At 47.4% G+C, this 14,776-nt stretch overlaps 1 protein-coding gene across 1 annotated transcript in view; it reads left to right on the plus strand.

Annotated features, from left to right (window-relative positions):
* LOC143835014 (cartilage intermediate layer protein 2-like) overlaps window positions 1–9,338 on the plus strand; it is a 34,190-nt gene extending 24,852 nt beyond the window's left edge. Inside the window, exon 9 of the mRNA XM_077332075.1 lies at window positions 542–9,338. Within this exon, the coding sequence (XP_077188190.1) occupies window positions 542–2,934 (2,393 nt within the window). The 3' untranslated portion in view covers window positions 2,935–9,338. The remainder of the gene's footprint in view (window positions 1–541) is intronic.
* The last annotated feature ends 5,438 nt before the right edge of the window (window positions 9,339–14,776 follow it).

Here is a 14,776-nt window from a genome sequence, read left to right on the forward strand (position 1 = left end):
AAGCTGGGCAGTATATAAGCTGAATGAATGAATGAATGAATGAATGAATGAATGAATGAATGAATGAATGAATGAATGAATGAATGAATGAATGAATGAATCTCCCCATTTACCCTGGCTTGGTACTGGCATACTCAGGTGTGCCCGCTTTTAGCCTTTTCAAAATATGATTACCCTCCTCATTCTAGTAGGTCAGAGTCCCCCATCTTCTGGAGCTGGGGGACATACTTAGAACTGTCACCATCACAAAATGGAGGAGGCAGAGCCAACCACAACAGGTTTGGGAGCAAGGGTATTCATAAATCTGATAGTAACCATCAGCATTATAGGCAAAAGCTCAGCTTAATAGGATCCCTTTTAATCTGAATAGGCAATCAGATATCCAGTAGCCAATCAGAAGCAGTTGGACCCCACCCTGCCCCACCCACTTTCTAAAATGCTTGGCCAATACCAGGAAAGGTGTTAGTGAACATCGTGGCAGACACAGGCACCCCACGATACCTCATAACGTCTCAAATTCTTGTCCTCTCTCTTGTTGTAGCGCCAGAAGTATCGGCCTGCATGGCACAGCCAGAGGAGTATCTCATCAGACTTCCAAATGAGTGTTTCCAAGAAGCTACAGGTTCCCAATTCTACAACGTTGGCCGCTGTCCCCGCGCCCTTTGTGATGGAAGCCTGGCGGACAGTTTGCAGTGCCGAGATGGGGTGGAGCACTGTTGTGGAATTCTCCGCATGGAGATGCGGGAGATCATTTGTGTTGGTTATACCCTGCCCATCAAGGTGGTAGCCGAGTGTGGATGTACATCCTGCACGCAGCCCAAGATTCTGGTCCGTGGGAAAGCTTCGGCAGCTGACAATGGGGAGCCTCTGCGTTTCGGTGAGATCTACCTAGGTGCTGAAAAGATCGGCTTCACTGGCTACAAGGGAACCTTCACCATTGAGGTTCCACCCAACACACAACGCATGGTGGTCAAGTTTGTGGATCGGATGCGGAAATTTCTGGATGCTGTCAAGGTCTTCCCATTTGACCAGCGTGGTGGAGCTGTCTATCAGGATGTCAAACTGATGAGGAGGAAAAGCCCTGTGACATTGGAGACGATGGAGACCAATGTCCTCCCTCTGGGAGAGGTGGCTGGCGAGGGTCCCATTGGAGAGATTGTCATCCCCCCTGGTTCCTTCTTCAGGCCCACCGGGCAAGTGTACAATGGAACCGTAAAAGCCAGCATCACCTTTGTGGACCCTCGAGACCTCACCACTGTCAGCACAGCCCCCAGTGACCTGAATTACGTCAACGCTGAAGGAGATGTCTTCCCTCTCAGGACTTACGGCATGTTTTCAGTTGACTTCTGGGAAGAAGACACCAACCAGATACTAGAAACAGGGCGCGTGGAGGTAAAGATGGATGCTGAGCTGATCAAGATGCCAGAACATATCCAGAAAATGAAGCTGTGGTCCCTTAACCCTGTGACAGGCCTGTGGGAGGAAGAGGGATCCTTCAGGCAGGCTAAGGAGAAGAGGGGAAAGCGTGAGGAGAGGGCCTTTCTCATCGGCAACCTGGAGATCCGTGAACGCCGCCTCTTCAACCTTGATGTTCCAGAGAACCGTCGCTGCTTTGTCAAAGTCCGGGCCTACATCAACGAGAATTTCATGCCTGATGAGCAGATGGAAGGGATCGTGGTCACTCTGATCAACCTCGAACCCAGGCCTGGCTACCCTTCCAATCCTCAGGCCTGGGGTCGGTTCGACAGTGTGGTGACTGGCCCCAATGGGGCTTGCTTGCCAGCCTTCTGTGATGGCCAGCGAGCGGATGCTTACACAGCCTATGTCACAGCGATGATGGGAGGGGAGGAACTGGAGGCTGTACCATCTCGCCCAACACTCCGGCCCGGTGCCATCGGAGTCTCCCAGCCTTACTTGAATAAGCTTGGCTACCAGCGGACTGACCATGATGACCCTGCCCTCAAGAAAACAGCCTTCAAGATTAACCTGGCCAAACCCAACCAGAACAACATCGACGAGACCAATGGACCCATCTATGCCTACCGGAACTTGAAGCAATGCGAAGAAGCACCAGTCACGGACAACCATTTCCGGTTCTACAGAGTAGAAGTGGACAAGTATGAATACAATGTGGTGCCTTTCAAGGAAAGTGACTTGACCACTTGGACAGGAGACTACTTGTCCTGGTGGCCCAACCCCCAGGAGTTCCGTGCCTGCTATATCAAGGTGAAGATTAACGGGCCTCAGGAGTACATGGTGCGGTCACGAAATGTGGGTGGCAGCCATCCAAGGACTCGAGGACAGCTCTATGGCCTTCGGGATGCTCGCAGCGTTCGAGACATTACCACCTACAACAGTTCAGCAGCTTGTGTTGAATTTAAGTGCAGTGGGATGTTGTTTGACCAGGGTTTGGTGGACAGGACTTTGGTGTCCATCATTCCTCAGGGAAGCTGCCAGCGTACAGCTGTCAACAACTACCTGAGAGAATACCTTGGCCGTCACCCACCCCTGGTGGAGAATAATGACACCACAGTCTTCAACATGTTGGCTCCGGTGGATCCGCTGGGACACAACTACGGCATCTATACGGTGACGGACCAGAACCCGCGCCTGGCCAAGGAGATCGCCATTGGCCGCTGCTTCGATGGGACCTCAGACGGCTTCTCACGTGAAATGAAGTCCACTATGGGGATCGCGTTGACCTTCGCCTGCCATGAGAAATCAGTGGGGCACAAGAGCTTCTTCCAGCGGCTGCTCGAATCTCCTGCCCAGACGCTGAGTGAGATCCAGCGGGAAATGCGTAGCAATGAACAGCTACGGGGCACTTCCCAAGTGGTGCCTTACCCCTCCGGGTTGCGGACAGTGTCCTCCTCACAGACCCGTCGCACATCCAGCTTCCGGAGCAGAGTGGGTGCTGCTCGGACCCGACAGTGAGCAACACGGAGAAATCTTTGGGTCGCATTCAAACCTCTCTGATACCTTCTGCAGCTCCTGATAACATGGTTGGGCAGTGTCTTGACTTGGCAGGATTTGTCCCTCCTCACAGGCCAATGCCCTCAATCCTGCATTATAAACGTCTGAATCTGTTAGTCCCTGGCACCTTTGTATCTCCTGCTACTCCCCCCCCCCCAGCCCACCTTTTTTCTCCCATACCATGTCCGAGGTCCTCCTCCCATGTTCTTCTTGTGTCTAACCCATCAACCAACTCCTGTTGCCCATTTGCCATGTCAAGGTAGAAGAAAAGCTGGCTTCTGTACCCTGATTTTCACTGCCCAAAGGAGTCTCAAAGCGACTTCCTTTCCTCTCCCCACAACAGACATCCTGTGAGGGAGGTGGGGCTGAGAGAGCTCTGACAGAATTACTCTGTGAAAATAGTTTTAACAGGACTGTGACTAGAAAAATTGAGCAACATAGGTATATGCTGCTTTTCTCTACCTGAAGGAGTCTTAAAGCAATTTCCAATTGCCTTCCCTTTCCTCTCCCCACAATAGAGGTATGGGAGGTGGGGCTGAGAGAGAGAAGGAGAGTTTGTTCTTATATGCCGCTTTTCACTACTTGAAGGAGTCTCCAAGCAGCTTCCAATCGCCTTCCCTTTCCTCTCCCCATAACAGACACCCTGTAATGTAGGTGAAGCTGAGAGAGCCTTAATTATACTGCTTGACCAGAATAGTTTTATCAGGGCTGTGGCCAACCCAAAGTCACCCAGCTGGCTGCATGTGGGGGAGCAGGGAATCAAACCCAGCTCACCAGATTAGAAGCCACTGCTCTTAACCACTACACTAAGTTGGCTGTACCAAGATAGTGACAGATCAAGATGGGTGGCCCCGTTAGTCTGTCTGTAGCAGAAGAAGAGACCCAAAGTCCAGCAGCTCATTCAAGACTAACACAATTTGGAGCAGAGGAGAAGCTCTCTGGATTCCCTGCTCACTTCTTCAGATAGATCAAGATGGGTGGCCCTGTTAGTCTGTCTGGAGCAGGAGAAAAGGAGTCCAGGAGCACCTAAAAGATTAACCTTCAAGACTAATAATATTGCTGGCAGGGGATGAGCTTTTGTAGTCACTACTCCTCAGCTACCTGCCACGAATTATTGTTAGTCATGAAGGTGCAGCTGGACTCTTTTCTGCTGCAGATGGTGATGAGTTCAAGACACCAATCGCTGTTGCGTGGCTCCTCCTAGCCCAGGGCAACAAGCCCTCCCTCCAGCCCCTTTGACTCATTCTCCAGCTAAGAGGGAGAAAGTTGCCAGCACTAGCAGGTCTTCATCAAGAAGTCACCCTCGAAAGGTAAGGCGCTTGCAAGGTGAGTTCCAAAAGCAATATCTTTGGTAGCTGCAGCTCATGGAGGCCATGTTGCTGGATTTAGATTGGCGTCTCCAACCCCAAATAAACACTGCAGAAGTATAATCGCTGAGGTTTCTTAAAAGAAACGTGCAAGGAATACGCACCTATAACAACAGTGCCAAACAAGGAAGAAAACCAATAATAACTAAAAAGCCCTAGAGACTTTTCCTTTTTTGGTGGATCCCCTTTTTGTTAGTGGTCACACTTGTGGATTTATATGTGGACAAAGGTATCCCTGTACTTCATTTATGGCCCACACCTCAATGGTGTATCCTGCTTTCATGGTGTGGTGGGCTCTGCTTTGGTTCAAGTAGGGCAAGTGTCATAATGAAGGCCCTGGATAAAGTCCCCTCTTCTCTCTCTGAGAAGCATAGGCCCCCCCAGCCACATGACTTCAACAAGCCCCCCAACCAGGGGCTGAACCCTTCTACCCCTTCATCGTTGTGTGAATCAGTCTTCCCTTGAACTTTTGTTACACTTTTAAAGGAAAGACAAAAAGAGGACCTATTTTTTTAAATCCCTTTTTAAATGACTCTGAATATCACAGGAGGCTCCAATTTTGAGGCCAAGTCCAGCTTGCTCTTTCCCTCCCTGTAGGACCCAGATCTAAACTGAGGCTGTATTTCACTGTCATATGACTTTGTAAAAGGCTGGGCAGTTACCGATCTCCTGCAACCCATTCGGCACAGGTTGGGTAAGGCACTTTCAATGTGTTTTTGCGGCTGGGTTTTCCTGTGCAAAACATCAAAATGAAATTGACAAGGGTTAGGGTTGAGTTATTGGCTTAAAACAGGCTTATTCTGAAATGGAGTGCAAAGGAAATGGCTGCATGGTTGTTTAGACTAGAGCAGTGCATCATGACAGCATGTGTCAGAAAGGCCTTCGACTGTCTCAGAAATATTATACACCTTGGCTGGAGGCCGCCTAGGTTGGAGGCCTAGTTAGCCCAATGGTAAATCCAGCCCTGTTGTGCCCCTTCCGGGGTTTCTTGAAGCATGAAGGTGAAATTGTCAGTCCGGAGGAAGGGGCCTATCGGCACCCTCCCTCATCCCGGACAGGGCCCGCCCTCGGGTCCCTTACTGCTTTATTTATTCCGCTCCACAAGGAGCAGTTAAAGATTGGTAGACTTGTGGAAAAGTCTTAATTTCCTGAAAGTTAGCAGAGGGCCTAGCCTGGCAAGTAAGCGCAGCGGACTGAGTGCCTGTGCTGAGATAACAACAAGCAAAGCAAAGCACATGTACAAAAGGTGGTAATTAACTATTATAGTAACTATTTATTAGAGAACGTAATTCTACATACTTAGAGGTAAACAGAAGGTTCTAATCTTAATAGCTGGATGGAGAGAGATGCTTGGGGCCTCTCTGCTCCATCATGTTGCAGGCTTGGGGAATAGAAAAGAAGGGAAGGAAGGACTCAAGAAGCAGGAGGGACAGGTCCGTGAGATCAGAAGGTGAGAGGTCAGTGCCCCAATCTATCTCACTAACTCCTGTATGAGTCTCCAGACAACCCATAGAGAGCTGTTTCCAAGACTTGTCAGCCCTGGGTTTCCTGAATGAGTGAGAGTTGTTTTTTTTTTAATATATATTTTTAATTTGTTAAACACTTATTGGCTGATATGACCTTATATGGTCATGTAAACCCATTCCCTCCCTCACAGAATGGCTAATGACAGGCCTGAAGGGGAAAGGGGAGGGGCCACAGGGGGGCATGTCCACAGCTCTGCTTCCCAACCATATTCTGCACAATCGAGCCACTTCTGGGGTTTCTCGAAGCCTGAAGAATATTTCAGGGGTTCCCCAACAGTAAAAAGTTGAGCAAGGCTGTAGCATTGCTGGTGTCCTGGTTAAAATGTCCTGTCCCAAATTCCCGTCCACCTTTGAACAGGAACAGCTAAGGTGGACGAGGTGTTTTTACCCCCTTCTATATCTACCACTGAAATCTTTTCGGGAGGACAGTGGATGGAAATTTGCATAGGGAAATATTCTTTTCAAAGAACTGCTTGTATTTTGAAAGCACCGATTTTTTTGCCTTGCTGTCTCCAAGCTCAAAGCTCTGGGAGATCAGCATGGTTGCCCGTTCATAGGAGAAGCTGACAGTGAAGAAGAAGAGAAGAAGAGTTGGTTCTTATATGCCACTTTTCCCTACCCGAAAGAGGCTCAAAGCGGCTTACATTCACCTTCCCTTTCCTCTCCCCACAACAGACACCCTGTGAGGTGGGTGAGGCTGAGAGAGCGCTGATATCACTGCTCGGTCAGAACAGCTTTATCAGTGCTGTGGCGAGCCCAAGGTCACCTAGCTGGCTGCATGTGGGGGAGCGCAGAATTGAACCTGGCAAGCCAGATTAGAAGTCTGCACTCCTAACCACTACACCACTACACCAAACAAGCCTATTGGCTTGTACCATGTCATCAGCTAGAAAAATTAAAGCAATGGTGGTAAATGAACCATGAGGAGCTGTGGCACCATTTCAAGTCGTTGGTATGTTTCAACTGCAGAACTAAGCCAGGTTCATCCTGCAGTTTATAACTCATTTTGAGTTCTTTTTGGATATTGCATGTCTCTTTACCTCAAGTTATGTTTTGGATTTTGCCAAGGGAGAACTCACCTTTTAGCAACCCCAGAGTAAAATTTCCAGAAACCACCTTTGTGAGAAACTGTGAGGGGGACTAGCTCACAAATAAGGCAAAGAAAGATCATGAAATGCCTTTATGGTAGATTTTGTGGCCTTTCCCAGAAACCGAGGATGGGGACACGGTTCTAATCTCTTACCCCCTTTCCCCTCCCCACCCTGAAATCTAAATAACAATAAATCTGGATTTTTCTAACATCTGTTCCTCCCAAAATGCCAAGTGTTTGCGAAGGGGAAAGAAACTTAGGGGATGAGATGAAAGGAGCCCTGATAGTCATTTCCTACATTGAAAGTTTGTGTTTTGCCATGACATGTAAACCACTTTCTATATGTAATTTATTGCAAAATATACGACTGTGTTTTCACCAGTGTGGTGGCCCTGTGTCTGATTTCATTTTCTCTGGTGGGAGTGGGTGTGCACAGCTTGAATTCAAAAGGTGGATTACAAGCCTGGGGTTATTTATTAAGAAAGACCCTTAAAATGGAGCCGATGATTGAAGCTTCTTAGGATTGTCAGGTTGGGAAATTCTTGGCAATTTTTGGAGGTGGAGCCTGGGGAAATTGTGGTTTGGGGGGCCTCTCAATGGGGCAAACGGCCATAGACCCCACCCCCCTCCAGAGCATCCCTTTTCTCCAGGGAAACTGATGTATGTGGTTCAGAGACCTACTATAATTCCATGAGATCTTCAGGCCCCACCTGGAGGTTGGCAACCCTAAAGCTTCTCAGTTTAGAGGGGGTAAACTGCTTGCATAGCAAATGTTTATAAATTTTATGTTTCAAGTTCTGGAGAATTTGGTAGGCAGAACTTTTTCTCCCTCTTCTATAATAGTTGAATGGGAGGGGGGGAAAGGCACCCTATCCATGATAGACAAAGGGAGGGAGGGCCTTCATTGCATGGTGCACAATTTGATTTCTGGAAGCTCCCTTCCACAGGATGGATGGCTTTAAAAGCAGCTAGAATGCCATCCGTGCTGGATCCTGAAAAATGCAGGTTTCAGGAGAACCTGCCAATGGGGCTTGGCTTGGAAGAATGGTGCCGTTGAGAGCTTGCTCATGTCGAAAGCCTTCAGGTATGTGACTTGGACGGGGGTTCTCTCTCTCTGCCAGGAAGTGCCATTTAGCATTTAAGAAAGGGGGGAGGAGTCTTGCAAGCAGATGAGAAGGCTGAGAAGCAGGGTGGGCGTTCTTGGCCTTGATCTACCTCTCAGCCAGACAACCACAACTCTCTTGGGTTCTCCCAGTACAGAAGCAAAAATACAAGTCGGTTGTTCAGGCCAAGCAGCCTGTGAAATTCTACACTCTAGGCCAGGATGGCTTGGAAAAAGACCTTGGAAGAGCAAATGTCTCCAGTGAAGCAGGATCTGTTCCTCACAGCCAGAAATTCTTGATGGATTCAATGAGGAAGAAGAAGAAAGACCCTGAAGAGGACAGACAGTTCTAGCATCCAGACTGGGGAAATTATGTAGGGAATGGCTGTGGCTTAGTGGTAAGGATGCCAACCTCCAGGTGGAACCTGGGGATCCCCCAGAATTACAGCTCATCTCTACAGAAACCAGTTCCCCTGGAGAAAATGGATATTCTGGAGGGTGGACTCTAGGACACTGTACCCCACTGACGTCCCTGTCCTCCACAGGATGCGACCTCAAATTTCCAGAAGTTTCCCAGCCTGGACGCCCCCCCCCCCTCCCGAAGGACCTGGCAGTGGTTGGGATTTTTAGACTTCGGCACCTGATCCGTTCAAGTCTGGCTTTCATCCTGATGTAATAGAGCCAGTGCTGGTTGCCCTGATGGACGACCTTTGGCGTCGGCTGGATGGGGCGGGTTGGCTATCCTTGTGTTGCTAGGTCTGTTGGCTGTATTTGACATGGCCGACCACAAGTTGTTAACCCATTTTTTGCACTCTTACCAACTCCCTTGTGGGTTTCCACAGAGACAGTACTCTCCCCTACACTGTTAAACATCTATATGCACCCTCTGGCCCAGCTGATCTGAGGCTTTGGGCTGGGCGGTCACCAATATGCAGATGACGTACTTTGGTTTCTCTTCATATCACATAAATATTTCGCCTTATACCAATATGTGGATGACATACAGTTCTGCTTCCTGATGGATCATAGAATCACAGAGTTGTATGGTACTTCCAGGGTCATCTAGTCTAGCGATCCCCAACCTGTGGGCTGCGGACCACATGTGGTCCGTCGACTAATTGGAGGTGGGCCCCGAAGGACGCCTTCTCTCCCCCCCCGGCCCTTTACTTCACCCCCCCCCGGCCCTTTACAACACACTTTGGGTGTCATTGTCTCCCATCACTCCCAGATGGGACTATCTCGTTGCAGAGAAACAAGCTCAGGGTTCCCATTGATTTGTCATTGTCATGAGTTAAAATTTCCATGAAATAAAATGTTCCTTATGTTCATTGTTGTGGCGTGTCTGTATCTTATTTTGAAGGGATGTTTAAACATTACCATAGCGATCAGAGAGCGTTAGGGCAGTGGTTGAGAGTAAAGGAGTAAACTAACCCCCCCCCCCACACCGGGCCTCAGTAAAAGGCATTGAGTGGTCCCTGGTGATAAAAAGGTTGGGGACCACTGATCTAGTCCAACCCTCTCCACAAGGCAGGAAATCACAACTACCTGCCCAACCACCATAACCCCAAATTTCATGCCCAAATGATCCCTACCACCACCAAAAACCTCCAGAGTCCAGCCTGGCTTGGAGGAAATTCGCCTACCATCCCACAGTGGTGATCATCAGTTCCCTGGTTATGCAAGGAATGGCCACAAGAGACAAACACTGGCACATCTCTTTCTGTCCACCATCTCACATTCTGCCTAAGTTAATAAAATCAGCATTTGTCACATGACTATCTAGCCTCTGCTTTAAAACTTCCAAAGAAGGAGAACCCATCATCTCCTTAGGAAACCTGTTCCACTGAGGAATTGCTCTGTCAGGAACTTCTTCCGGATGTTTAGCCAAAAATGATCTTGAATTAATTTCAAACCAGTGGTTCTGGTCCAACCCCCTTGGGCAACAGAAAACAACTCTTCTCCATCTTCAATATGGCAGCCCTTCAAGTATTTGAAGATGGTTATCATATCACCTCTTAGTCTTCTTCTCTCCAGGCTAAACAGACCAAGCTTACTTCCCCTCAGAAACATACACATTCACCATTTTCAGATGTGACTTTATATCCCTCTTTGTTCAGTTGAGATATTGACAGAAGACAAGATGTAAATTCTGGAATTAGCAGCATATCTCTCAAGTGCAGTTTATATGTACTCCCATCTGATAGTGAATGAGGTAAAATAACATGTCCTTTCTTAGAATCAGAGTCCAGTAGCACTAAGACCGACACAGTTTTATTCAGGGCGTGAGCTTTTGAGTGCAAGCACTCTTCGTCAGACTAAGAACTCCTTACATGGCGAAGAGTGCTTACACTCGAAAGCTCACGCCCTGAATAAATCTTTGTTGGTCTTAAAAGTGCTACTGGGCTCTGATTCTATTGTGCTACTTCAGACCAACACGGCTACCCATTTGAATATGTCTTTTCTTGTTTGCCTTAAGAGAAAGCCCATTTCCTATTAAACACAGGTGTCTCAAAGATATTAAACAGTTATTGGCAATGTTGGAGACATGGTTTGTACATCCAGAGTCAATATATTATTTGATTCAAACTGACTCAGTTAGCTTTGTGAGACTTTTCCTCGTGGTTAGCATTCACCGCTTTAATTTTCTGATTACACTGAAAAGCCTTATGTCCAAGTTGGTCACAAAAGAAGCATTTGATCTGTCTGTCTCTTTGCTGTCTGCTGTCTCTCTGCATCTCTGTCTGCCTGTCAGAAGTTACACCTTGCCTGATGCTTGCCAACTGATCTGAAGTCGGTCTTTGCTCCCACTTGTGGCCGGAATAGCCACCTCTGTTGACATTTGATCTCTGGTCAGTGTCTGTCATGTGACCTTGCCATGCCCCTCTTGTTTGCATGACTACAGGTTTATTGGCATTCAAATGACGCTAATTGCCACTGTGGAATTCGTTAGTTGAGAAAGCCTTTGTTTGCTTCCTTCCTTCCTTGCAAATCAAATCAACTTTGTAAGCAAATACTGATATATTCTCTGCTTCGTTATTTGCTTTTAACATTTTTCTCCCCAAAATTTCATCCGATAGCATCTCTACTGCTAGATCAAAGGTTATATCCTGTTTCAACTCAAATACGACCCATTGTGAGATGAAATGAACAGGGCATTGATTATAACAAAATAATTAGTTTTGTAGCATTTGTTTGGGTCTCACCTGAGTTCTCTAGTTCTTGAAACAGGCTTTTCATAGTTAACACCAGCTCTGGCAGTCTAGCCAGCTCTAACAGGGATAGTTTCTCACTCAAAAGGACAGGTGTGTGTGTGGGGGGGGGTGGAGGTTAACACAATGGATTTTGGGAAGTCAGTCTTAGGTAGGCTTTGGGGATGCGAGCATTGTTGTATTTTCAATAAAATCGGTTTTTCTTCGACTTTCTCCTTATTGGGAGCAACTGGCTGAATGCTCACAGATGTTCCTGAACTTGAACCTAGCTGTTCTACTACAGACCAACATGGCTCCCCTATGAAACTATGTGCCCAGAGACTCACTAGTGGAGCAGAATTTCCTGAGTTCAACTCCAGTTCAAAGGTCACAGCCACAGCTGCCAAATGCTGAAATCAAATATCATTGGGTATCAAATAGATATTTGAAGAATTTCTGTCTCACTTTTGAGTGTGAGACTGGCATTGAAACCTGCCAGGGAGAATTCAGAAGGGAATGCTAAGTATTTGGCTCTCTCTATGTGCCGGCAAGTATATAAATGCTAAAAATGAGTACTAATCTGCAGTAAGCAAATTTTCTTCTCCTGAGACTAGAGCTTTACTCTGGACCAGGGAATGAAGAATCGGTCCCACCACATGCCAGGGGGACAGGCGCTTGGGCAAGAACTGGTTAGACTCACAACACTTGGAGCTTTTCTCAGCAAGAACCGACCTACAACCAAAAGGGAAACAGTCAGCTTTATAAGCCCGTTAGCACTTCTGGCCTGTGGTTTGGCTCTTCTCAGTGACTCCATTTCTCAGTTTGTTTACAAGCTATGTTCCTGAACTCTCAAAAGCGATGATGAGAAACACAGGCCAAAAGATGGGGGCAGGAGATATCTGGGGTTTGGGAGACATGGGCCAGACCCAGCTGCTTCTCATTACGACCTGAGGATTCCAGAAGATCATAAAAAGAGGGAAAACAGAAGGCTGACCAAAGTCAACCAAGCCTCCCGTCTCCCCGCTCCGCCTGGCAGGTTTCGCCCCATCTGAAATTAACTCATGGCCAAAGCCAAGGCAAATGGACACGGCGTCCTCAGGTTCCACTAAAAGCTATTCCTGGGGAGGACATCCAGTGAGACGGATGTGTGGTGGACCTCCTGAAGCAGATGATTCTACATGGAGAATGCCATGGTGGGGCTGAAGTGTGATGATGGGGGAAAGAAGCCGATGGTGACCGGAAAGGGGGAAATGCTAGGAGGGGCTTTTTGTGGCCAAAAAAGTGAGAACGGACCAATAAATGACTGAATGTAAAGCACTTCTGTAGAGCAGGAGGCCCCAGCATGGGGATGGTGGGCAAACATGGTGCCCACTGACATTTCTCATATTACCTGCCATGTTTTTTTAGATGGGGGGGGGCAGGAGGGGCTTTGGCTCAGCAAGCCTTCTGACAAGCCACTGGCAGTGTAGATGTTTAAAAATGTTGCTTGGGCAGCAGCTGCCACATGCCACCGGAGTATGTGGATTCTTCTTGTGTGACTGAAGGGAAACTGTAGCAGCCATTTTCTTGTTTGGCTCCGGATCCTTTGGCAGCCATTTTGCGGCTGTGCCCCCCATCCCATGTCAGAATTTCAAAGGTGGAAAGAGTGCACGAAACCCCAGCCTGAAAAGCTAAGCCCAAAGGTTGAGCAAACAAAAAATACAATACAATTATTTATTTCCCAATGCACGTAAATAGGATTAAAAACGACACAAAGATATCATTGAAAACTTAACATACAGTTCCCAAGAATAACATGAATGGGAAGGGAACACATGCTAAGGCCAAACTCGTTTTAACCCAGAGGGCCTATTTATTCTGTGATCAAGGTAATATTACACACACATGAACTATTCCAACATACAGTATCCTATTAAGGCCTGGCACGTAGTGTATGATTTTTGAAAGGGATAAACATGATTTCTGTAAGAATTTCCAAGCCTTATTGACTTTTTTCCAAGACAGAAATATTTTTTCAAGAAATATTGTTGTAAATACTATTAGTGAAAATGGTAATTACTTATACAAACAGCAAAGCCTCAAACAGTGTATAGAATTCAATTCTCGTAGAAAATTCAATTCTCACAGAAAAAAACCCCATCGTGGCTAAGTATCACAATTCTATGAGTGAAATCACGTGTATAAAATTGATTAATTAAATAACATTGGATATGCTGTGATGAATGTCAGAAAGATTTCAGGGAAGTTACATGAACAGACATGTCTGAAGCAAAGTTAAATCCTCAGGGGGTGTTCTCATGTGCGAGCCAAACGTGAAGGTGCTCGAAATATTAGTCCCTTTAAATGGGTTGTGCCAGCCAAAAAGGAGACTGGATCACTGAGGAAGAAACCTCCCTCTCTCCTGGCTCCAGTCTTTTCTACCTATGTGGAGTACTGTGTGCAGTTCTGGAGGCCTCACTTCAAGAAGGACGTAGATAAAATTGAAAGGGTACAGAGGAGAGCGACGAGGATGACCAAGCCCTATGAAGATAGGTTGAGGGACTTGGGAATGTTCAGCCTGGAGAAAAGGAGGTTGAGAGGGGACATGGTAGCCCTCTTTACGTATTTGAAAGGTTGTCACTTGGAGGAGGGCAGGATGCTGTTTCTGTTGGCTGCAGAGGAGAGGACACGCAGTAATGGGTTTAAACTTCAAGTACAATGATATAGGTTAGATATCAGGAAAAAAATGTTCACAGTCAGAGTAGTTCAGCAATGGAATAGGCTGCCTAAGAGATGGTGAACTCCCCCTTACTGGCAGTCTTCAAGCAAAGGTTGGATACACACTTTTCTTGGATGCTTTAGGATGCTTAGGGCTAATCCTGCGTTGAGCAGGGGGTTGGACTAGATGGCCTGAATGGCCCCTTCCAACTCTATGATTCTATGATTCTACCTCCCATTGTTCCTGCAGATGCAGTCACTTGAGCCTTTTAACAGGATATTGTAGGAGAGCAACCCTGGGACTCTCTGCTCTATTTTGAGGGGTGGGGGCTGATGATTGTGCACTTTCCCCTTCTACTCTGCTGCCCTGCCGGGTCACATACTGGTTACCAGTTAACGACACTCTTGGCCAGGAAGCCGAGACCAAATTGTGAGTCAAGCTCAGAGTCCAGCCCAAACGGTCTAAAGCCGAGGGAGACAGTTCATCAAGGAGGGTGGGGTGAGGAGTGGAGTCAAACCTGGCTGGGGTAATTTACCAGATAGAGTTCCAGGTAGGGCTGAGCAGTTCGACGTGGTTCAGCCGCCTCGCCAATCACCAAAGCTGTTGGCCGCTTCGAGCTTTGGTGATCGGCGAGGCGGCCAAACCACACCGAACCACTCACCCCTAGTTCCAAGCCATACTGCGGTCAAGTAGTTGGGGAGCATAGTCGAAGGCGAGACCAGAATCAAGAGCCAGGAACACAGTCAAGGAGCAAACAAAGTCAGGAACCAGTAATGAAATCAAGCCAAGCTGAAATTAGGAACCAGGAACAAAGTCAAGCCAAGAGGAAGTA

Source organism: Paroedura picta, chromosome 4 (assembly GCF_049243985.1).
Source record: "Paroedura picta isolate Pp20150507F chromosome 4, Ppicta_v3.0, whole genome shotgun sequence".
Classification (NCBI taxonomy): domain Eukaryota; kingdom Metazoa; phylum Chordata; class Lepidosauria; order Squamata; family Gekkonidae; genus Paroedura; species Paroedura picta.